This window comes from Bufo gargarizans, chromosome 1 (genome assembly GCF_014858855.1).
Source record: "Bufo gargarizans isolate SCDJY-AF-19 chromosome 1, ASM1485885v1, whole genome shotgun sequence".
In the NCBI taxonomy this organism is placed as follows: domain Eukaryota; kingdom Metazoa; phylum Chordata; class Amphibia; order Anura; family Bufonidae; genus Bufo; species Bufo gargarizans.
In genome coordinates, this window is record NC_058080.1 from 261926468 (window position 1) to 261953176 (window position 26709).

The 26709-nt window shown below is 43.3% G+C and overlaps 1 protein-coding gene across 1 annotated transcript in view; it reads right to left on the reverse strand.

The window, feature by feature from the left end:
- Positions 1–25676, reverse strand: part of GRID2 (glutamate ionotropic receptor delta type subunit 2) — a 1539079-nt gene extending 1513403 nt beyond the window's left edge. The window contains exon 1 of the mRNA XM_044302725.1: positions 25577–25676. Within this exon, the coding sequence (XP_044158660.1) occupies positions 25577–25676 (100 nt within the window). The remainder of the gene's footprint in view (positions 1–25576) is intronic.
- Between the last annotated feature and the right edge of the window lie 1033 nt (positions 25677–26709).

Genomic DNA, 26709 nt, shown 5'->3' on the forward strand with positions numbered 1-26709 from the left:
AACACAACAAAACATACCTGGCAATGTATGAGAAAGTGGCCACCAGGGAAAGGCTGGCACCGGACCAGTGGGCTGAGCTTGTTGCTCCTTTCCTGGCATCAGAGTCTCAGCATGTGTGTTTCGATTTGCCGGAAGATCAAGCGGCCGACTACCCAAACGTAAAGGGGGAGATTTTGGCAAGACTGGGGGTGAATGAGCTGGTCAGGGCCCAGCGGGTGCATCAGTGGGAGTTCAACCTGGCTGAGCCCGTAAGACCCCAGTATTATAACCTGCTCAACCTGTTGCAAAAGTGGCTACAACCTGAAGTGCTGAGCCCCACTGCTATGCTGGACCAGTTGCTATCAGACTCTGGAGGGCTCTGCCACCCCCTCTCCATCACTGGATTGGCCAGGTGTCTCCAGGTAATGCGCTGGAGATGGTCGACCTGGTGGAGCGGGGGGTTCTTTTGGGAGGGGAGCACTCAAATCCTGTGTCCCTCTGTCCCGGACCCAGCGACTGGTGCCCACCAAACCTGCCTGGGATGTGGCCTCTGTGGACCCCGCTCCAATGGTCTGCTGGCAGTGTCTGGAGCCTGGCCATGTTCGAGCGGACTGCCCACAGCAGGGGGAACCCCCTGGACACGAACAATGGCTTCCGTCAATAATTACATGTGTGCCGTGGATGCTCCAGAGTCTCTGAACCACCTGTGCAAGGTGGAGGTGGGAGACACTCCAGTGGAGGCTCTGTGGGACAGTGTGTTTAAAGAGGTGGACGAGTTCTGTAAGTCTTGCCCGACCTGCCAGGCAACTAGCCCCCAGCACCTTTTTCACAGTCCCTTGGTGCCTCTCCCGATCATCGAGGTACCGTTTGAGCGAAGTCCGCTAGGGGACATCAATAAATCTTGGTTGTCCTTGATTACGCCACTTGGTACCTGGAGGCAGTGCCACTGCGACATACATTGGCGAGACTTATAGCTAAAAAGCTAATGGAAATGTTCTCCCAAATAGGGTTACCTAAAGAGGTCCTGACTGACCAGGGGACCCCGTTTATGTCAAAGGTCATGAGGGAACTCTGTAAGTTACTGTGTATTAAACAGTTACAGACGTCCGTGTACCATCCACAAATGGATGGACTGGTTAAAAGGTTCAACAAAACTCTAAAAACCATGTTAAAAAGGGTGGTGTCCAAAGATTGAAATGATTCAGAGCTTCTTCTGCCCTATCTCATGTTCGCAGTGCAAGAGGTGCCCCAGGCCTCTAATGGCTTCTCACCCTTCGAATTGCTATATGGCAGACATCCCCGTGGTTTGTTGGATGTAGCCAAAGAGGCATGGGAAAAACAACCCACTCCACATAATAGCGTCCTTGAATATGTTAATAGATGCAACAGTGGATAGTGACCATTTTGCCTCTTGTCAGGGAGCATATGGAGGCCGCTCAGCAATCTATAATTGACAGGCCCGGGTCCAGATCTTTAACCGGGTGATTGGGTTTTGGTTCTGGTGCCGACCGTGGACAGTAAGTTCATAGCCAGATGGCAGGAGCCCTACGAGGTACATTACAAAGTACACCAGCTGGGGAGGCGAAAACCGGAGCAGGTTTACCATGTTAATTTACTAAAACCTTGGAAGGATAGGGAAACCTGTATGGAAGACAGCCCATGGCCGGGCTTCTAGGGCAAGAGGTTCCGGCTCCTCTGTCTGATGCAAAGGAAGCGGTTTCCACAATAAAAATTGCTGACAGATTTTCCTCTAAACAGGCTCAGGAAACCAGGGAGTTTGTTAGTCGGAACAGCGGTGTGTTCTCAGACCTCCCTGGATGCACTTCTGTAATCCAACATGACATTGTCACTGAGCCTCAGGCCAAAGTCCGGTTAAAGCCATACTGGGTACCCGAGGTTTGGCGAAAAGGAGGAAGGAAGTGCAGCTCATGTTGTGGCTTGACATCATTGAGGAGTCTAAAAGTGAGTGGGCCAGTCCTAGATTTTCGGAAATTAAACTAAATATCTACATTTGATGCATATCCCATGCCTCGGATAGATGAACTTATTGAGAGGTTAGGCCAAGCCAGGTATTTTTCTGTTTTGGACTTCACCAATGGGTACTGGCAGGTACCCTTGACAGAGGCTGCCAAAGAGAAAACTCCCTTTATTACACCAGACGGGCTGTACCAATATAAGGTGTTACCCTTTGGCCTGCATGGCACCCCCGCCATTTTCCAACGTCTAATGGATATTGTACGCCGTCCACATCGGCGGTACGCTTTGGCTTACCTGGACAATATTATCATTCACAGTACTGATTGGGAAAGTCACCTGCCCAAAGGTTTGTCCCCCATTTTGCCACTTTAGCGGCTGTGTTGACAGGGCTCTTAAAGGGACCGAAGTCCGTGATGGTCCGCTGGAATGACCAGGCGGAAGAGGCTTTCTCCGCTTGAAGTCAGCCCTGTGTGGGTCCCTGGTTTTGGCAACTTCAAGAGGGAATTTGTGGTACAGACTGATGCCTCCGAAGTAGGCCTCGGCACGGTACTGTTTCAGGAAGTCAACGGGGAGGAACATCCCGTTGTCTTCTTCAGCTAAGCTCACTCCAGCTGAGACCTGGTACAGTATAGTGGAGAGAGAGTGCCTGGCCATCAAGTGGGCACTCGAGTCTCTTCGCTAGTATCTGTTGTGGAGGAAGTTCTGTCTGGTGACCGGTCACTCCCCTCTCAAGTGGATGAGCCAGGCCAAAGAGAGGAATGCTCGGGTCACCAGGTGGTTCTAGTCTCTGCAAAACAGTAGAACACAGGGCAGGCCGGTTACAGGGAAACGCAGATGCCCTGTCCCGAGTACACTGTCTGGCGTGTGTTCACCCCCCAGGGTTGAACAAAGGGGGGAGGTATGTAGGAAGGTGCAATGGTCCGTCATTGATGGAAGGTTCCTGGCCTCGGTGAGATAAGAACCGATAATTTTGTGTGTCAGCAGCAGTTAGTGCTTGCTCACACAGTTTTACTTAGTGTGGCTGTAAAGCCAATCTGGGCCGATTCTTATTGGGAGCAGCCAAAGTGCAGGGTGGTTGGCTGTTCCCAACGTCCAGGCCAGGTTTTGGGCTGGGTTTAAAAACCCAGCCAGCAGCTCAGCTGGGTGTGGCATGATTCTCCAAGTGACAGTGGCGATGTGATGTGCAAGCTCTGTGTTTTTGGAAGCTGAGGAGATCCGCCATACTGCAAGGCTGAGAGCTGCATGAGAACCGCCTGCTGGGAGTCAGGCACCCTAAAGCCTGCTGTGGTCTGCCAGGTGATTAATGTTATTTTGGGAACTCTTGCTGTGCGAACTAACACCAGGACCCTGTAAAGCATTGTTTTTCTTTTCTGCATTTTTGAATAAACACTGGACTTTTGTTTTTTCAACCGTGGTCTTGCCTCTGTATTGCGTCCGCTTACCCTGCCTACCAGAGCAAATCCCAGAGCAAATATTGGTGGTCTGGATCATTGAAGTTGAGAAAATAGAAATATAAGCTATATGTTCATACTTACAATGCAGCATTTTCCCACATCTGCCTAAAACCTTTAATTAGAACTGTATGTCTATGGCATGTATAGGTGATATAAGTACCAAATAAAATATGGAAATAACTTTTTAACTGTATAACACTGTACAGTATGGAAAACTACAAATGTTCAAAAATCTGATGGTAAATAGCTTAGATTGTACATGTTTCTATAATGTAAATTGGCCTTGTTAAGGCAGCAAAATTATGGAAATGATCACCTTTTAGAGTAATGATGACAACTAGAGTTGAGCGAACACCTGGATGTTCGGGTTCGAGAAGTTCGGCCGAACATCCCGGAAATGTTCGGGTTCGGGATCCGAACCCGATCCGAACTTCGTCCCGAACCCGAACCCCATTGAAGTCAATGGGGACCCGAACTTTTCGGCACTAAAACGGCTGTAAAACAGCCCAGGAAAGGGCTAGAGGGCTGCAAAAGGCAGCAACATGTAGGTAAATCCCCTGCAAACAAATGTGGATAGGGAAATTAATTAAAATAAAAATTAAATAAATAAAAATTAACCAAAATCAATTGGAGAGAGGTTCCATAGCAGAGAATCTGGCTTCCCGTCACCCACCACTGGAACAGTCCATTCTCAGATATTTAGGCCCCGGCACCCAGGCAGAGGAGAGAGGTCCCGTAACAGACAATCTGGCTTCATGTCAGCAGAGAATCAGTCTTCATGTCATAGCAGAGAATCAGGCTTCACGTCACCCACCACTGTAATAGTCCATTTTCATAAATTTAGGCCCAGCACCCAGGCAGAGGAGAGAGGTCCCGTAACAGACAATCTGGCTTCATGTCAGCAGAGAATCAGTCTTCATATCATAGCAGAGAATCTGGCTTCCCGTTACCCACCACTGGAACAGTCCATTCTCAGATATTTAGGCTCCGGCACCCAGGCAGAGGAGAGAGGTCCCGTAACAGACAATCTGGCTTCATGTCAGCAGAGAATCAGTCTTCATATCATAGCAGAGAATCAGGCTTCACGTCAGCCACCACTGCAACAGTCCATTGTCATAAATTCAGGCCCAGCACCCAGGCAGAGGAGAGAGGTCCCGTAACAGACAATCTGGCTTCATGTCAGCAGAGAATCAGTCTGCATGTCATAGCAGAGAATGAGGCTTCACGTCACCCACCACTGCAACAGTCCATTTTCATAAATTTAGGCCCAGCACCCAGGCAGAGGAGAGAGGTCCCGTAACAGAGGATCTGGCTTCATGTCACCAGAGAATCAGTCTGCATGTCATAGCAGAGAATCAGGCTTCACGTCACCCACCACTGCAACAGTCCATTTTCATAAATTTAGGCCCAGCACCCAGGCAGAGGAGAGAGGTCCCGTAACAGAGGATCTGGCTTCATGTCACCAGAGAATCAGTCTGCATGTCATAGCAGAGAATCAGGCTTCACGTCAGCCACCACTGCAACAATCCATTGGCATATATTTAGGCCTAGCACACAGGCAGAGGAGAGAGGTCCCGTAACAGACAATCTGGCTTCATGTCAGCAGAGAATCAGTCTTCATATCATAGCAGAGAATCAGGCTTCACGTCAGCCACCAATGCAACAGTCCATTGTCAGATATTTAGGCCCAGCACCCAGGCAGAGGAGAGAGGTCCCGTAACAGAGGATCTGGCTTCATGTCACCAGAGAATCAGTCTGCATGTCATAGCAGAGAATCAGGCTTCACGTCAGCCACCACTGCAACAATCCATTGGCATATATTTAGGCCTAGCACACAGGCAGAGGAGAGAGGTCCCGTAACAGACAATCTGGCTTCATGTCAGCAGAGAATCAGTCTTCATATCATAGCAGAGAATCAGGCTTCACGTCAGCCACCAATGCAACAGTCCATTGTCAGATATTTAGGCCCAGCACCCAGGCAGAGGAGAGAGGTCCCGTAACAGAGGATCTGGCTTCATGTCAGCAGAGAATCAGTCTTCATGTCATAGCAGAGAATCAGGCTTCACGTCACCCACCACTGCAACAGTCCATTTTCATAAATTTAGGCCCAGCACCCAGGCAGAGGAGAGAGGTCCCGTAACAGAGGATCTGGCTTCATGTCACCAGAGAATCAGTCTGCATGTCATAGCAGAGAATCAGGCTTCACGTCAGCCACCACTGCAACAATCCATTGGCATATATTTAGGCCTAGCACACAGGCAGAGGAGAGAGGTCCCGTAACAGACAATCTGGCTTCATGTCAGCAGAGAATCAGTCTGCATGTCATAGCAGAGAATCAGGCTTCACGTCACCCACCACTGCAACAGTCCATTTTCATAAATTTAGGCCCAGCACCCAGGCAGAGGAGAGAGGTCCCGTAACAGAGGATCTGGCTTCATGTCACCAGAGAATCAGTCTGCATGTCATAGCAGAGAATCAGGCTTCACGTCACCCACCACTGCAACAGTCCATTGTCATAAATTCAGGCCCAGCACCCAGGCAGAGGAGAGAGGTCCCGTAACAGACAATCTGGCTTCATGTCACCAGAGAATCAGTCTGCATGTCATAGCAGAGAATGAGGCTTCACGTCAGCCACCACTGCAACAATCCATTGGCATATATTTAGGCCTAGCACACAGGCAGAGGAGAGGTTCATTCAACTTTGGGTAGCCTTGCAATATAATGGTAAAATGAAAATAAAAATAGGATTGAATGAGGAAGTGCCCTGGAGTCCAATAATATATGGTTATGGGGAGGTAGTTAATGTCTAATCTGGACAAGGGACGGACAGGTCCTGTGGGATCCATGCCTGGTTCATTTTTATGAACGTCAGCTTGTCCACATTGGCTGTAGACAGGCGGCTGCGTTTGTCTGTAATGACGCCCCCTGCCGTGCTGAATACACGTTCAGACAAAACGCTGGCTGCCGGGCAGGCCAGCACCTCCAAGGCATAAAAGGCTAGCTCTGGCCACGTGGACAATTTAGAGACCCAGAAGTTGAATGGGGCCGAACCATCAGTCAGTACGTGGAGGGGTGTGCACACGTACTGTTCCACCATGTTAGTGAAATGTTGCCTCCTGCTAACACGTTGCGTATCAGGTGGTGGTGCAGTTAGCTGTGGCGTGTTGACAAAAGTTTTCCACATCTCTGCCATGCTAACCCTGCCCTCAGAGGAGCTGGCCGTGACACAGCTGCCTTGGCGACCTCTTGCTCCTCCTCTGCCTTGGCCTTGGGCTTCCACTTGTTCCCCTGTGACATTTGGGAATGCTCTCAGTAGCGCGTCTACCAACGTGCGCTTGTACTCGCGCATCTTCCTATCACGCTCCAGTGCAGGAAGTAAGGTGGGCACATTGTCTTTGTAGCGTGGATCCAGCAGGGTGGCAACCCAGTAGTCCGCACAGGTTAAAATGTGGGCAACTCTGCTGTCGTTGCGCAGGCACTGCAGCATGTAGTCGCTCATGTGTGCCAGGCTGCCCAGGGGTAAGGACAAGCTGTCCTCTGTGGGAGGCGTATCGTCATCGTCCTGCCTTTCCCCCCAGCCACGCACCAGTGATGGACCCGAGCTGCGTTGGGTGCCACCCCGCTGTGACCATGCTTCATCCTCATCCTCCTCCACCTCCTCCTCATCCTCGTCCTCCTCGTCCTCCAGTAGTGGGCCCTGGCTGGCCACATTTGTACCTGGCCTCTGCTGTTGCCAAAAACCTCCCTCTGAGTCACTTCGAAGAGACTGGCCTGAAAGTGCTAAAAATGACCCCTCTTCCTCCTCCTCCTCCTCCTCCTCCTGGGCCACCTCCTCTTCCATCATCGCCCTAAGTGTTTTCTCAAGGAGACATAGAAGTGGTATTGTAACGCTGATAACGGTGTCATCGCCACTGGCCATGTTGGTGGAGTACTCGAAACAGCGCAACAGGGCACACAGGTCTCGCATGGAGGCCCAGTCATTGGTGGTGAAGTGGTGCTGTTCTGTAGTGCGACTGACCCGTGCGTGCTGCAGCTGAAACTCCACTATGGCCTGCTGCTGCTCGCACAGTCTGTCCAGCATGTGCAAGGTGGAGTTCCACCTGGTGGGCACGTCGCATATGAGGCGGTGAGCGGGAAGGCCGAAGTTACGCTGTAGCGCAGACAGGCGAGCAGCGGCAGGATGTGAACGCCGGAAGCGCGAACAGACGGCCCGCACTTTATGCAGCAGCTCTGACATGTCGGGGTAGTTGTGAATGAACTTCTGCACCACCAAATTCAGCACATGCGCCAAGCAAGGGATGTGCGTCAAATTGGCTAGTCCCAGAGCTGCAACGAGATTTCGCCCATTATCACACACCACCAGGCCGGGCTTGAGGCTCACCGGCAGCAACCACTCGTCGGTCTGTTGTTCAATACCCCGCCACAACTCCTGTGCGGTGTGGGGCCTGTCCCCCAAACATATGAGTTTCAGAATGGCCTGCTGACGTTTACCCCGGGCTGTGCTGAAGTTGGTGGTGAAGGTGTGTGGCTGACTGGATGAGCAGGTGGAAGAAGAGGAGGAGGAAGCCGAGAAGGAGGAGGTGGCAACAGGAGGCAAAGAATGTTGCCCTGCGATCCTTGGCGGCGGAAGGACGTGCGCCAAACAGCTCTCCGCCTGGGGCCCAGCTGCCACTACATTTACCCAGTGTGCAGTTAGGGAGATATAGCGTCCCTGGCCGTGCTTACTGGTCCACGTATCTGTGGTTAGGTGGACCTTGCTACAGATGGCGTTGCGCAGTGCACACTTGATTTTATCGGATACTTGGTTGTGCAGGGAAGGCACGGCTCTCTTGGAGAAGTAGTGCCGGCTGGGAACAACATACTGTGGGACAGCAAGCGACATGAGCTGTTTGAAGCTGTCTGTGTCCACCAGCCTAAATGACAGCATTTCATAGGCCAGTAGTTTAGAAATGCTGGCATTCAGGGCCAGGGATCGAGGGTGGCTAGGTGGGAATTTACGCTTTCTATCAAATGTTTGTGAGATGGAGAGCTGAACGCTGGCGTGTGACATGGTTGAGACGCTTGGTGACGGAGGTGGTGGTGGTGGTGTTGGTGGTACATCCCCTGTTTGCTGGGCGGCAGGTGCCAACGTTCCTCCAGAGGCGGAGGAAGAGGCCGAGGCGGCAGCAGCAGAATAGGCCGAGGCGGCAGCAGCAGAAGAGGTAGCAGGGGGAGCCTGAGTGACTTCCTTGGTTTTAAGGTGTTTACTCCACTGCAGTTCATGCTTTGCATGCAGGTGCCTGGTCATGCAGGTTGTGCTCAGGTTCAGAACGTTAATGCCTCGCTTCAGGCTCTGATGGCACAGCGTGCAAACCACTCGGGTCTTGTCGTCAGCACATTGTTTGAAGAAGTGCCATGCCAGGGAACTCCTTGAAGCTTCCTTTGGGGTGCTCGGTCCCAGATGGCGGCGGTCAGTAGCAGGCGGAGTCTCTTGGCGGCGGGTGTTCTGCTTTTGCCCACTGCTCCCTCTTTTGCTACGCTGTTGGCTCGGTCTCACCACTGCCTCTTCCTCCGAACTGTGAAAGTCAGTGGCACGACCTTCATTCCATGTGGGGTCTAGGACCTCATCGTCCCCTGCATCGTCTTCCACCCAGTCTTGATCCCTGACCTCCTGTTCAGTCTGCACACTGCAGAAAGACGCAGCAGTTGGCACCTGTGTTTCGTCATCATCAGAGACATGCTGAGGTGGTATTCCCATGTCCTCATCATCAGGAAACATAAGTGGTTGTGCGTCAGTGCATTCTATGTCTTTCACCGCTTGGGAAGGGCTAGGTGGATGCCCTTGGGAAACCCTGCCAGCGGAGTCTTCAAACAGCATAAGAGACTGCTGCATAACTTGAGGCTGAGACAGTTTCCCTGGTATGCATGGGGGTGATGTGACAGACTGATGGGGTTGGTTTTCAGGCGCCATCTGTGCGCTTTCTGCAGAAGACTGGGTGGGAGATAATGTGAACGTGCTGGATCCACTGTCGGCCACCCAATTGACTAATGCCTGTACCTGCTCAGGCCTTACCATCCTTAGAACGGCATTGGGCCCCACCATATATCGCTGTAAATTCTGGCGGCTACTGGGACCTGAGGTAGTTGGTACACTAGGACGTGTGGATGTGGCAGAACGGCCACGTCCTCTCCCAGCACCAGAGGGTCCACTAACACAACCACGACCATGTCCACGTCCGCGTCCCTTACTAGATGTTTTTCTCATTGTTATGGTTCACCACAACAACAAACATATTATTTGGCCCAATGTATTGTATTCAAATTCAGCGGGATATAAATTTGAGGCCTAGTATTTAGGCGCTGGGTGACCGGTATGGATTTAGTGACAGAATTAGACTTGGAAATGCACAGAAGCGTGTGTGTGAAGTTATTCTGAATGACCCTATGTGCACCTTCAATATGATCTACCCTTTTAGGGATAGATTTCAAATAGCTCTGATATAGCAGAAACGACTAAATTATGAAATTGCTAAATTGGGAATTGTATTTCAACCCAGAACAAAAAATGTGCTTTGACGGACACTAAATAACTTTCCCAGCCACAACAGGACAGCGGTAACGAGAGATTTAGCGGGATATAAATTTGAGGCCTAGTATTTAGGCGCTGGGTGACAGGTATGGGTTTAGTGACAGAATTAGACTTGGAAATACACAGTAGCGGGTGTGTGTGAAGTTATTCTGAATGACCCAATGTGCACCTTGAATATTATATACCCTTTTAGGGATAGATTTCAAATAGCTCTGATATAGCAGAAACCACTAAATTATGAAATTGCTAAATTGGGAATTGTATTTCAACCCAGAACAAAAAATGTGCTTTGACGGACACTAAATATCTTGCCCAGCAACAACAGTACAGCGGTAACGAGAGATTTAGCAGGATATAAATTTGAGGCCTAGTATTTAGGCGCTGGGTGACAGGTATGGGTTTAGTGACAGAATTAGACTTGGAAATACACAGTAGCGGGTGTGTGTGAAGTTATTCTGAATGACCCAATGTGCACCTTGAATATTATATACCCTTTTAGGGATAGATTTCAAATAGCTCTGATATAGCAGAAACCACTAAATTATGAAATTGCTAAATTGGGAATTGTATTTCAACCCAGAACAAAAAATGTGCTTTGACGGACACTAAATATCTTGCCCAGCAACAACAGTACAGCGGTAACGAGAGATTTAGCAGGATATAAATTTGAGGCCTAGTATTTAGGCGCTGGGTGACAGGTATGGGTTTAGTGACAGAATTAGACTTGAAAATACACAGTAGCGGGTGTGTGTGAAGTTATTCTGAATGACCCAATGTGCACCTTGAATATTATATACCCTTTTAGGGATAGATTTCAAATAGCTCTGATATAGCAGAAACCACTAAATTATGAAATTGCTAAATTGGGAATTGTACTTCAACCCAGAACAAAAAATGTGCTTTGACGGACACTAAATATCTTTCCAAGCAACAACAGTACAGCGGTAACGAGAGATTTAGCAGGATATAAATTTGAGGCCTAGTATTTAGGCGCTGGGTGACAGGTATGGGTTTAGTGACAGAATTAGACTTGGAAATACACAGTAGCGGGTGTGTGTGAAGTTATTCTGAATGACCCAATGTGCACCTTGAATATTATATACCCTTTTAGGGATAGATTTCAAATAGCTCTGATATAGCAGAAACCACTAAATTATGAAATTGCTAAATTGGGAATTGTACTTCAACCCAGAACAAAAAATGTGCTTTGACGGACACTAAATAACTTTCCCAGCTACAACAGGACAGCGGTAACGAGAGATTTAGCGGGATATAAATTTGAGGCCTAGTATTTAGGCGCTGGGTGACAGGTATGGGTTTAGTGACAGAATTAGACTTGGAAATACACAGTAGCGGGTGTGTGTGAAGTTATTCTGAATGACCCTATGTGCACCTTCAATATGATCTACCCTTTTAGGGATAGATTTCAAATAGCTCTGATATAGCAGAAACCACTAAATTATGAAATTGCTAAATTGGGAATTGTATTTCCACCCAGAAGAAAAAATGTGCTTTGACGGACACTAAATAACTTTCCCAGCTACAACAGGACAGCGGTAACGAGAGATTTAGCAGGATATAAATTTGAGGCCTAGTATTTAGGCGCTGGGTGACAGGTATGGGTTTAGTGACAGAATTAGACTTGAAAATACACAGTAGCGGGTGTGTGTGAAGTTATTCTGAATGACCCAATGTGCACCTTGAATATTATATACCCTTTTAGGGATAGATTTCAAATAGCTCTGATATAGCAGAAACCACTAAATTATGAAATTGCTAAATTGGGAATTGTACTTCAACCCAGAACAAAAAATGTGCTTTGACGGACACTAAATATCTTTCCAAGCAACAACAGTACAGCGGTAACGAGAGATTTAGCAGGATATAAATTTGAGGCCTAGTATTTAGGCGCTGGGTGACAGGTATGGGTTTAGTGACAGAATTAGACTTGGAAATACACAGTAGCGGGTGTGTGTGAAGTTATTCTGAATGACCCAATGTGCACCTTGAATATTATATACCCTTTTAGGGATAGATTTCAAATAGCTCTGATATAGCAGAAACCACTAAATTATGAAATTGCTAAATTGGGAATTGTACTTCAACCCAGAACAAAAAATGTGCTTTGACGGACACTAAATAACTTTCCCAGCTACAACAGGACAGCGGTAACGAGAGATTTAGCGGGATATAAATTTGAGGCCTAGTATTTAGGCGCTGGGTGACAGGTATGGGTTTAGTGACAGAATTAGACTTGGAAATACACAGTAGCGGGTGTGTGTGAAGTTATTCTGAATGACCCTATGTGCACCTTCAATATGATCTACCCTTTTAGGGATAGATTTCAAATAGCTCTGATATAGCAGAAACCACTAAATTATGAAATTGCTAAATTGGGAATTGTATTTCAACCCAGAACAAAAAATGTGCTTTGACGGACACTAAATAACTTTCCCAGCTACAACAGGACAGCGGTAACGAGAGATTTAGCAGGATATAAATTTGAGGCCTAGTATTTAGGCGCTGGGTGACAGGTATGGGTTTAGTGACAGAATTAGACTTGAAAATACACAGTAGCGGGTGTGTGTGAAGTTATTCTGAATGACCCAATGTGCACCTTGAATATTATATACCCTTTTAGGGATAGATTTCAAATAGCTCTGATATAGCAGAAACCACTAAATTATGAAATTGCTAAATTGGGAATTGTACTTCAACCCAGAACAAAAAATGTGCTTTGACGGACACTAAATAACTTTCCCAGCTACAACAGGACAGCGGTAACGAGAGATTTAGCAGGATATAAATTTGAGGCCTAGTATTTAGGCGCTGGGTGACAGGTATGGGTTTAGTGACAGAATTAGACTTGAAAATACACAGTAGCGGGTGTGTGTGAAGTTATTCTGAATGACCCAATGTGCACCTTGAATATTATATACCCTTTTAGGGATAGATTTCAAATAGCTCTGATATAGCAGAAACCACTAAATTATGAAATTGCTAAATTGGGAATTGTACTTCAACCCAGAACAAAAAATGTGCTTTGACGGACACTAAATAACTTTCCCAGCTACAACAGGACAGCGGTAACGAGAGATTTAGCGGGATATAAATTTGAGGCCTAGTATTTAGGCGCTGGGTGACCGGTATGGATTTAGTGACAGAATTAGACTGGGATATGGCCAAAAAATAACCACACTATTGCTGGTTAAATGCACTTGGTGACGGGCGCAGCTTGCCCCTGATGTAGTATATGGCCAAAAAATGAACAGACTATTGCTGGTTAAATGCACTTGGTGTCACAGCTTGACCAACCACACTACTGAGGGTTAAATGCACTTGGTGACGGGCGCAGCTTGCCCCTGATGTAGTATATGGCCAAAAAATAAACAGACTATTGCTGGTTAAATGCACTTGGTGTGACAGCTTCACCCTGATGTAGGCTTTAGCCAGAAAACAACCACACCATTGAGGGTTAAATGCACTTGGTGACAGGCGCAGCTTGCCCCTGATTTTGTATATGGCCAAAAAATGAACAGACTATTGCTGGTTAAATGCACTTGGTGTGACAGCTTCACCCTGATGTAGGCTTTAGCCAAAAAACAACCACACCATTGAGGGTTAAATGCACTTGGTGACAGGCGCAGCTTGCCCCTGATTTTGTATATGGCCAAAAAATGAACAGACTATTGCTGGTTAAATGCACTTGGTGTGACAGCTTCACCCTGATGTAGGCTTTAGCCAAAAAACAACCACACCATTGAGGGTTAAATGCACTTGGTGACAGGCGCAGCTTGCCCCTGATTTTGTATATGGCCAAAAAATGAACAGACTATTGCTGGTTAAATGCACTTGGTGTGACAGCTTCACCCTGATGTAGGCTTTAGCCAAAAAACAACCACACCATTGAGGGTTAAATGCACTTGGTGACAGGCGCAGCTTGCCCCTGATTTTGTATATGGCCAAAAAATGAACAGACTATTGCTGGTTAAATGCACTTGGTGTGACAGCTTCACCCTGATGTAGGCTTTAGCCAAAAAACAACCACACCATTGAGGGTTAAATGCACTTGGTCGCAGCTTGTGCTGGCGCACCACAAGACACAAAATGGCCGCCGATCACCCCAGAAAAATGTGACTGACAAACGGTCTGGGCAGCCTAAAAACAGTGAGCAATTGAGGATCAGCAGCTCAATGATCCACAGCTGCAGATCGATCAGTTAATCAAGTCCTTTGGAGGAGTTAATCTGCCTAATCTCGCCCTACTGTCGCAGCCGCAACCTCTCCCTACGCTAATCAGAGCAGAGTGACGGGCGGCGCTATGTGACTCCAGCTTAAATAGAGGCTGGGTCACATGGTGCTCTGGCCAATCACAGCCATGCCAATAGTAGGCATGGCTGTGACGGCCTCTTGGGGCAAGTAGTATGACGCTTGTTGATTGGCTGCTTTGCAGCCTTTCAAAAAGCGCCAAGAAAGCGTCACAAAAGCGCCAAGAAAGCGACGAACACCGAACCCGAACCCGGACTTTTACGAAAATGTCCGGGTTCGGGTCCGTGTCACGGACACCCCAAAATTCGGTACGAACCCGAACTATACAGTTCGAGTTCGCTCATCCCTAATGACAACCATATTGCTGAAAACCTCTCTAGAGAATCTAGCTTCTCTGAAGACTTTGTGTAAAAGAAAAATACAAATAGCTCATAGAACCTTTGTAATGATTTATATCTGAGACACTATTGAATGAAATATCAAGGGATTTATCATAATAAAGCAATGTAATTCATTCTATAGAAACATATTGTTTAATATGTCATCACTTTCTCCTAACAAAAGATGAGAAGACATAAGGGGAGATTTATCAAAACTGGTTTAAAGGAAAACTGGCTTAGTTGCCTAGGACAACCAATCAGATTCCACCTGTCATTGTTCAGAGTTCCTTTGAAAAATGAAAGCTTTAAACTGGTTGCTTTAGGTAACTAAGTTTTCCTTTACAACAGTTTTAATAAATCTCCCCATATTTCCTAATGATCATTTCATTATAAAATAGAATCATATTTGCATAATGAAGTAAGAAATAAAGATGACGAGCACAGCATCTTAGAGAACTTTGCAGTACTATGAGCAAAGTTTCTCTACATGTATTAATTTCATAAACCATTACAATTGGTAAGCCAACATGGCATTGATGGATCTAGTGACAGCATTAGATTCTAATTACATAAAAGCAACATTATAGCTTAAGAATTTATTTATAAAAAAAATTGGTCTAAAGTGTGTGACTTTAGCTTGCTCATAAGCTTGTCCTTAAGATAGCCATACATTTTATAAATATATATTACAAACTCGCCAATTTGAACTGGATTGGCCAAATATCTAATGCTTATATTTGTTTCCTGAATCTGCACTGACAGAATGTATTGCAGGCATGTTAGCAGTGGCCTAACCCAACATGTATGAGGGGGTTGAGAGGAATAGTTGTTGGCTGACGGATGTCTAAATTGTGAGGCCACTTTAGACAGGGGTAGATTGATGGTAAAACAATTATTGGGGAACAATTGTTAACTGAATTATTATTACGCCAATATAGCCATACATATGTTAACCCATATTGGCCACTACAGTCTTTCAAATTGACAATTTATGTTAAATAGCACCAGGTAAAGGATGAGTAATCATTCTAGTAATGTTCTGGGAATGGCCTTCATGGAAAAATCATATATATCATATATAAAATATAGCCAACTATAGTACTTGTCTGCATTGCAGTGGTACTATACTTTCTATACTTGAAAAATGGAAGCTCTTCACTCACATTTTTGGTCAAACGTGTTGTTGGGCCCATCTATCAACATCAAGGTGGCTTCTGCAGATGGATACCTAACACTAACAGGACCCCCTCTCCTGGACCTAAGGCTTAGTTGACATCAGATTTCAGCCTTTCTGTTCTTCTGCTCTGTTATAAGAGCAGAAAAACAGAAAGGGTGGATTTGGCACATAACTGAGCCGAACGGAGCCTACGGACCCCATAGACTATAACAGGATACGTTAGGTTTCCGCTCAGAGGTAGATTTTTGAAGTGGAGACAAACACCATCTTGGAGAACTAACCACAGATCTTCTGTGGGTGTGGGTTTGCTCAAATCCTTCTGTCTCTTCATGTAATCCCAGATAAACTTGATTATGTTGATATTGGGGCTTCGTGGGGCTATATTGTGAGGGTCACTTGCAGAACTACTTGTTCTTCTTTACACTGAAGATAGTTCTTAATGGCATTAGCTGCATGTCTGGGGTTATTGTCATGCTGCAGAATAAATTAGGAGACAGATCCCTCCCTGATGTTATTGCATGTTATATAGCTCTTCTTATGCAAGTCATGCAAATGCAAATGCATAAGAGTTAACACACATACTTACTTGGTGACTTATAACACCTAGGTAATGTGTTATGACTGTGGCTTTGTATTTCTCAGCAATTATGATACCATTCATACTTTGCAGCATTTTTACCACACCTGCCTTAAACTTTTTCAAAGTATATACACACATCATAATGCTCTCTAAATTTTTTGTGGTTTCACAGATAGTCTTAGCCATTTTGTCCCAAGTCTTGCTGGTATTTAGTGTGATGTTATATGATCACCAGGGCTCTACAAAGAACAAATCTCCATCCGTCCTCCAGTAAAAATCTTGGTATGTATCACACCATTAGAAGAGTAGTTACTGTTTTATACATTGTTACAATTTATTAAGATAAACCTGACATAGCAGTTATACCAGGAAGTAGGCAGGCTTAAAATGGTGTAAAATAATAAAATAACTCATACTCGCCCTAAGGAACCTTAGCCACTTCCGTTATAAATTTTTCAGGTCTCCCGAGGGTCTTTAATTCCTTGTCCCCCTCAAAACACTGTTTATTGCTTGAGTGTTTATTTACAGAATGTCAAGAGTCCGAGCAGGAGTGGTAGTGGATCAGTAAGGTGAGTGTAAACTATTATTTAAGCAGTACCTGTGCCATAATGTTTTATGCTATGCCAATGAAAATTACATTGTGACTCTCTCTCAAAGGGGCTGTAGAGTTAAATTGTGTCCATCTCTGTGGGCAGAGTTTGGAGATTGAGCGGATCAAATTGTACATTTAAGTTATTTTAATATTGTTATTAGTGTTGATCGAATCAAAGTTAACAAAGTGGAATTCAATCCGAATTTCAGGAAAAATTTGAAATGCCAGGAATTTGAATTTCTTGGTGCTGGGGTGATAAATCCATTTATCCTGAAATGGCTGTAAAAATAAAAAAATACATACCCATCCATTTGATCATGGAGAGGCCGTTGCAGCTATCTCTCCAAATCTCACATGCAATCACGCCACTACGCCCGGCCAGCGTGATGACGTCATCACACCACCGTGCGCAAGACGGCCTCTCCGCGATCAAATGGATGAGGTAAATATGTATTTTTTTTACCCATGATTAACCTCTTTAAGGCCTTAATGTGACTCTCAAATCTCTCAATCAGCGTTGAACGCGGCCTCTGAGGGGTTCAATGAGAGGCGACGGCGCGATCGTCGTTCGCCATCCTTGCATCCGCTACATACAATGGAATGTGATTCGTAACAAATCCAAATTTCTTGCCTAAGTTTGGTAAAGCAACCAAATTGAATGTCTGAAAACTTTGCTCATCACTAATTGTTATTGTAGACTCATAGAAACCAGATTGGAAAATCATAAATCATTTCCTTTCTCTAGATCCCACAATAGGGATTAGTCATAGCCACCGCACACAGTATGCATATGTTAATATTTCCTGCTTATTATGTTATTGTGGTTTAAGGGAAAAAAAGGAGAACAAGTAAATTCCAGTCTTAACATGTTGTTTTGCTCATGGCTCTATAGCTAGAACGTTCAATGGACCACTCTGGTCCATAAACATGAGCAGACTGCACAGACAACACCGCAAACAGCTTGTATCTCATTGACTGAATATAAAACCCACCAAACCTTTTGTTTTTACATACATAAATATTTCTTACCATAGATTAATATTCTGTATTATGAATGTTCTATATACAAAAGAAACAGAATCATTTGCATGTGCTCTCTCAAGCACCATTAAATGGGAATCTCAGAGGATCTGATGAGACACACACAAAGGATTGTTTAGATGTAATTGTGGTGCAAGGCATCCATATGTAGAAGATAGTATAAACACCAGCGGGTGCTATGCTGATTTCGATAGGGGCTGTGGCAAAGACATTTCCTAACTATTAATAAATGTCTTTTATAGTCAAACCTTTCAACCAGAGTCCATCCTAAAATACATTTCAGCAAAGGCTCCATCAAGCAGAGCTGGAGGGTCATAGAACACCGCACCGCAGCCTTTTCTTTCCCTTTTGTATTGTCAATTAAAAATGAAAAATTATATAGCATTGAATGGGGCCATGTTCTGAGTGTAGGAATGGCTGGCATAGTGCCCTCAGTTCTCTGACCTGGAGAGTGGATGTGATCTTCTCTTAACATTGCATTCAGTGTGAACAAACATGTGAATCAATTATTTACACATCACAGATTTTCACCTAAAATTATTCTCACCAGATCCATTAAATGGTAATTGGTTGTGAAATATGATATATTTAGTAATATGTTATTTATAAAGGGAATATTACATTTAACAGTGTATCATTTTAGAATGAAGTTATAAGTTCCAATGCAGTCACATAATGGAATTAGTTGCATTGGTTTCCCTGTTTTCTATCTATCTGTCTGTCTGTCCGTCCATCTGTCTATGTATCATAGTGAAATAAACTGGAAAGATGGCCAATGCAGGTGATGGGTGCAAGCCTCCAGGGAGATTCAAACGCTCAACAGTACATAAAAAACGAGGGGATGCAGCACTCCAGTGCAACAAGGATTGATGGTGAGTGATGGTGGACCGTTTTAATGGTAAATAAGCATCCTTGTTGTGCAACAGTGCTGCTTCCTATCACTTCTTTATATCTATCTATCCATTATCTATCTATCTGCCTATCATCTCTGTCTACCATATATCTACGGTATTTACTATGTGTCATATGCCTCTCTAGTCTAGCCATCATTTCATTGTATCTGTCTATCTATCTATCTATCTATCTATCTATCTATCTATCTACACTGTAGAAAGATAGTATCTGTCTTCCTACAGTATCTGTCCTTCCATCCATCTATCTATCTATCATATGTATTTGTCTATCTACATATCTATATGTCTGCCTACAGTATCTGTCTATCTATCTTTCTATCTATATATCATATGCATCTGTCGATCTACAGTATTTATCTGTCTACCTACAGTATCTTTTTGTGTGTCCATCCATCCATCTATCTCATATCTATCTATCTATCGTATGCATCTGTCAATCTACAATATCTATCTGTCTACATACAGTATCTGTTAGTCTATCTATGCATTCATTTGTCTATCTGTCTATATCTATCTATCTATCTATCTATCTATCGTATGCATCTGTCGATCTACAATATCTATCTGTTTACCTACAGTATCTTTTTGTGTGTCCATCCATCCAGCTATCTCATATCTATCTATCTATTGCATGTATCTGTCGATCTACAATATCTATCTATCTATTGCATGTATCTGTCGATCTACAATATCTATCTGTCTACACACAGTATCTGTTAGTCTATCTATCCATTCATCTGTCCATCCATCTATATCTATCTATCATATTCATCTGTCAATCTACAGTATCTGTTAGTTCATCTGTCTATCCGTCTATATCTATCTATCTATCGTATGCATCTGTCGATCTACAGTATCTATCTGTCTACCTAAAGTATCTGTTTGTGTGTCCATCCATCCATCTACCACATATATATCTATCTATCTATCTATCTATCTATCTATCGTATGCATCTGTCGATCTACAATATCTATCTGTCTACATACAGTATCTGTTAGTCTATCTATCCATTCATTTGTCTATCCGTCTATATCTATCTATCTATCTATCGTATGCATCTGTCGATCTACAATATCTATCTGTCTACATACAGTATCTGTTAGTCTATCTATCCATTCATTTTTGTGTGTCCATGCATCTATCTATCCGTCTATATCTATCTATCTATCTATCGTATGTATCTGTCGATCTACAATATCTATCTGTCTACATACAGTATCTGTTAGTCTATCTATCCATTCATTTTTGTGTGTCCATGCATCTATCTATCCGTCTATATCTATCTATCTATCTATCGTATGTATCTGTCGATCTACAATATCTATCTGTCTACATACAGTTTATGTTAGTCTATCTATCCATTAATCTGTCCATCCGTCTATATCTATCTATCTATCTATCTATCTATCTATCCATTCATCTGTCTATCCGTCTATATCTATCTATCTATCTATCCATTCATCTGTCTATCCGTCTATATCTATCTATCTATCTATCTATCCATTCATCTGTCTATCCGTCTATATCTATCTATCTATCTATCTATCTATCTATCTATCTATCGTATGCATCTGTCGATCTACAATATCTATCTGTCTACATACAGTATCTGTTAGTCTATCTATCCATTCATCTGTCCATCCGTCTATATCTATCTATCTATCTATCTATCCATTCATCTGTCTATCCGTCTATATCTATCTATCTATCTATCCATTCATCTGTCTATCCGTCTATATCTATCTATCTATCTATCTATCTATCTATCCATTCATCTGTCTATCCGTCTACATCTATCTATCTATCTATCTATCTATCTATCGTATGCATCTGTCGATCTACAATATCTATCTGTCTACATACAGTATCTGTTAGTCTATCTATCCATTCATCTGTCCATCCGTCTATATCTATCATATTCATCTGTCTACCTACAGTATCTGTAAGTTCATCTGTCTATCCGTCTATATCTATCTAGCTATCTATCGTATGCATCTGTCGATCTACAGTATCTGTCTACCTACAGTATCTGTCTTTGTGTCCATCCATCCATCTACCTCATATCTATCTATCTATCTATTGCATGTATCTGTCGATCTGCAGTATCTCTCTGTCTACCTACAGAATCTGCTAGTCCATCTATCCATTCATCTGTCCATCCGTTTTTTATCTAACCATTTATCTATCGATCTATCTATCTATCTATCTATCTCTATTTATCTATCTATCTATCTATCTATCTATCTATCTATCTATCTCTATTTATCTATCTGTCTATCCACCCACATCTAGTTTAGTGTAATAGATTAAACAGGATATATTTTCAGAAATACATATAATTTGAATGTAGACATTAAGGTATTAAGAGCTTAGGGATTTAAGTGACTCCTTTTTCCTTCCTGAAAAGCTGCACAACAGTCACATGTCAATGCAAGTGAATTTAGAGCAACAAAATAATCCTTTCTATAGGCAACTCCATGTGTATGAATGGAGGCAAAAGGAGAACTTGTTGTTTCATACTACAGAGCCGTAGACACTCTATGGGGTAGATTAATCAAAACTATTGCAAAAGAAAACTGGCTTAGTTTCCCATAGCCAATCAGATTACAATTTACATTTTTTAGAGCTTCTCTGGAAAATGAAAGGTGGAATCTGATTGGTTGTTTTTCTTTAGACCAGTTTTGATAAATCTCCCCCTATGTGTCATCACATGGTGCCTTCATTGTTCTCACCATGAGAGGTTAAGTGCTGAAAATGACATTGATATATTACTTTTGTCCTTTTTAACAAAAAAAACTAAAAATGTTTAACATCACATAGCTTTTATTCTGACCACCACTGTAGTATACTGTTTTTCTATACATTATTCTCCCCTAGAAACTGCTAATATGTCCTATTAGAGCATATGGATATCATAGAGGGGAACTCCTTCTCTGGACCACCCATTTATGAGCCAGAACAGACATGTGCTCTTCCTTTCCAGTTGGACTTCTAGTGGACTGCAGTAGACTTTGTATTACATTGATGACCAGTCATCTATAATACATTTCCCCTGCTGATGGGGTAATGTCTGGCTGGCCCTGGATTCCACATTGTAAATCAGCTGTTTGCTCGGAGTGCAGCATTTTAGAAGATGTAGTCTTTAATGAGAAAACGCAGTTAAATATTAGGGAAATGCATATGTAGGAATTCCCTAATATACCAGTATTGATAGTTCTAAGAAAGCACAGACAATACAGAACTTGAAAGAATTTCAGATCCTTAGAGTTGTTCTAAGCTCTGGTTATCAGACCTATAGAAAAAGTGATAATGGGTTGAATCCTATAGCTATTTAAAATGATGGAACCCTGGAGTTACCGATTGAGGGCCTGTGGATGACTATAACAATCACAACAGTTGCTAACATAGCTGCACAACCGAGTAGTCCCTGCCAAACTATATATTACCTATCCACATAACATATAATTGCTATTAGAGCCAGCTTGATTCTGGTTCATCGCGACCAGGCTACGGCAGTGAAGGTTTATACATATAACCTATGAAGTCATATCCTAGTTCCAATAATACACCTGGGAAAGTATGTAAATGGCAAAGCCTAACTGAAATCACTAATTGCTTCTCTCTCCAATGGGACATTTCAGAGTACCGAGATGAGTGCTATATGTATTGCATAAGTAAACGCTGCAAATGGAGAGGACTTCAAATGCCACTAAATCCCAGTTTAATTAAATCTTTGGGCAATAACCAGTTGCATATGAAGAAATGATGGAGGAGGTGTGATATTTGAGAAAAAAATGGAGGTAAGATGATTTATTTTTAGTCTTTGCTGCATATGTGCTTTATAAATCAGAACATTTTAATGGCTTCATAAAGCACCAAACCATTTCCATTCTTCTCACGGCTTCTGTGCTCTTCATACAGCATGCAGATCATTAGGAAACTATGAAGCAATCAAGTAATGTGAGTCTGATGAAATTACTCTAGCCATGTATTGGGTTCCTCCCCACCCCCATTCACCCCCTCCTCACATACATAACAGTAAGGAAAAGGTCTAACATCATAAGAACCTTTCTTTTGACAAATGGAAATTTAGTAAAGATATAGGTCTTCATGACAAATACTTCTAAATATTTTAGACTCTGGATGTGAGGAATGCTCAAAAGCTGATATTGTATTAAGCTGTCATGTATGATTGATATTTGTGTTCCCCATCTTGCGAAGTCTAGAGGTTGAAGACCACTGAAGTATATGAGACATCTTTGATGTTCTATTATTGATGTACCATTGATATTACCATGTCAGTTTTCTAGTAGTGATCTATTGAACACCTTTGAAAAATGCATCCTCTATTGATGCAAGTTCTTAGTACAAAGGTACCGGTTAATAACATCTACTTCCACATGGGAAAAACTGCACCTCAGTGGAATTTCTTTCAACCAGCTTTTTGAAGCCACATTCTGTACATCATTGCAATACATATCTCAAATCTATATATCTGCGGTATACCCTGTCCTTGGTTTAATTACACATCAGTTAATCCTATTATGGTTTTGATTGAAAATCTTTGATAATATCTTTTTATTACTTTCAAAATGCAGGATTTCAAATTCTAGGCAAATTAGATTTTTTTGCCTACTTTTCTAACGATACATTGACAGCATTCTAATTATAAATGATTATACGCTACGTGCAACAATTATCAATTCACCAGTTTCATGGCAACATAAAGTTCTCCATAAAAAAAAAGAGCTAATCCCCTTGTCAAATACACTAATTGTGATTCAGGTTACATTAATTGTCTGGGAAGTAGCTTCATTGTTTCACCATGGAAGGATCCATGTGTGGTCACATGTTGTAAAGATGCAGATACTAGAAACAATAACCTGATAATTGCTTATCTATTTTATGTTACAAAATGGGAAAAGACTGAAGCATGCGCAAAGTAGACAATATAGCAACGTCTCACATTCATGGACTCTAAATTCGTCTAGAATATTGTCTTACTGAACATATTGCAAGTTATTGATTGGCTAGGATGACCTCATTCTGACTTTGTTCTGATTTCCTACTGCTTGATTCTATTTCACACCATTACAATTCAATATAATACACAAGGCAGATTAATATATCCCTTGGCACTTTTTCGGCAGGATATATCTGACCCTGAGCCATGGTCAGTGACGTTTTTCACAACCTACTCTAGGTAATGCATTGCCGGTGCTGACCCATAGGTGAATTTGTGGAGGCTATAAAACAACCAATATAAGCCCAAACATCTGGCATCAATAGCGAAAGCACAAGACAATGTTAAGTGCTACATTCCTCTCATGAAGATTAATCTCTGTCTTTCATTCCCTCTCAATACATCAGAGACTTTTTATTAATGAAGATTATATAATTAATGTATACACTGGCTTTCATAATAGGTATTTGCCAGGCACCCTGACCTAAAATCTGCATGCCTTTCATTGAACTATGTGTCCAGGATTACATTCCTGTTAGGGCTAAAGCCTGATTTTCCTCCACTAAGTTTTCTTAAAAAGGAGTTACAAGATTTGATTTGGAGCTAAAGGCAGGGTGGAGGAGACTAATGCTTATGTTCTTGCTGTAGTGATCTTCTCCTGCCCACTCCCTTTCTAAGGGGCCCTGCGTGTTCAGATTATAGATTGCCAGCCTGTGCTGGTGGTGTAAAGAAATCAGTGCAGTTTATCTCCAATACTGCTGTAGTATATCCTCCTCTTCTAGCACACATGCCACTTACATAAGAGCCTCCTAATTCCAGCCCCAGAATGCATCGTCCTATTTATGTGATAAATTATAGGCACATAATGTAGACTATCGTACTCAGGACAGAAATGGAAATATGTGAATGTGAAACATTAGGGCTAGATGCAACAAAATTGCTAATCTCTTCAATTACACATATTTTGTTCCCAGAAAGGCTTCCTTCATTGCATCCTTGCTGCCAATAGGTGGGGCCCACAAGCTTTTGGCCACTCACCGATTCCTCTAAAAGGAAATCCACACACATCTCCTGCTTCACATTTTTTCTCTCTCTCTCTCTCTCTCTGTCTGCAAGGGTTTGTGTCCCACAAAGGCTGATCACTGCAGCCCAAGCACATGAATGCAGCCTTTTGTAAGCATCCCTCAGGCTCGCTGTTGCTTAGAACTGTGGGTCTCCAGGCAGCATGGGATGGTTTGAGCAGCACTAAATCCCACAGTACACATCCCATCTCACTCAATCACACCTGTCACAAGGACAACTCTTCAAACACAGGCTGACATTCAGTTGAGAAGTACAGAACACGCCACAGAATATTGATGTGGCCACATTTTAATACAGGCTTCATGGAATGTATACTCCTTAATAACCATAATGCAGAAACACCTGTATGATCAGCAGGTTGTCCTTCACTGGCCACATATGTACGTGTTTACCTCACGTAGACACTTATGGCAAATAAACTATGGTGGATGTAGCAGGATGCAACATTTGTAATATAGTAACTAGAAGCAAGACTAGAATTTCTCATATTATGATTGTGCATACAGTATATACAAATATAGGTATAACCTCTATCAGAGCATATTGATTACTGCTAAGGTATTACAGTTCAAGAATATAAATGATGGAGGAAATCTTACCAATGTGGATGATTGAGTCTGACCTGGAGTCCGCTCTTGTTCTGTCCCAGGATAAAACCCAGAAGACGGACAGACAGATCATAGTATGCAAAATGTCCATCTTCTCAATGCCTCTTGACCACAAATCAGTTCTTCATAGGTAGCCTGCAAACAGCGTGGATAGTTAGACAGATCTCACAAGAGTTTAATTCCAGTGTTTCTATGGGGTTAAAGATGGAGTCATCAGGGTTAGAAACCAGGATAGATCAAAGAGGCAAAAGTCTAGAGACAAGTTGAATAAGAATAATTTCCTTAAAGCAAATCCAAACAATATATTTGATCCTCAGACTACAAATACCCATTAAGCATCCAGAGCTGTGCATCAAAATGATCTCACATGCACCAGTGAAAATCCTCCATCTAGCCGCATATACTACAGCAGACGAACTGCAGAAAATGACAATAATCCTTCAGGATCCTAGTGCAGTTCTACTTCACAGAAAGCCTTTCAGATAATCAGGGAGGAAGAACATACAGGATTGCTGGCTGCATGCAGCCTTTTCTTCATGCATCCTTTTCTATTGAGCAATGTGTGACAAATGTGCATTGGAATACATCAGCATCCAGCTGGAAAAGTAAGGAGCCGCTCTGTGAATTCGGAGCTTCCCGTTGCATATGCACTAGGATGTAGAGGGAATCCTGCTAGCATCCAAATGAAGTCAGAGCTTTATCCTCAAACAGGTTGAGCATACTGTTTAAGATGCCTTGGTATGAGAGAGAGAGCTGTCTGGTGGGAAGCAGTGCTGGATAACAGAACGCTCCCTGTTCCCAGCTCCAGCAGCAGACAGGCAGCCAGCACGTTGCCTAGAAATGAATCACCTAGGAGAAGCAGGGAAATACAGAGAGGAGATAAGAGGACCATCAAAGCCAGGGAGAGAGGCAGAAACTGAGAGCTGGAGAGGCATCTAGCTCCTCCTTCCTGTCCCTATCTGCAATACAAGGGGAGAAAAGACACAGCTCCCAAGTTCTTCTCTTGGCCTTTCGAGACAGAGGAGGGAAAAGGCTAGGTTTCAAGCATAACTGATCCATAATGTGTAAACATGTTCATGTTTTCGTGAAAATACATTCTTGTCCACAGATGCAAGCTCCTCAAT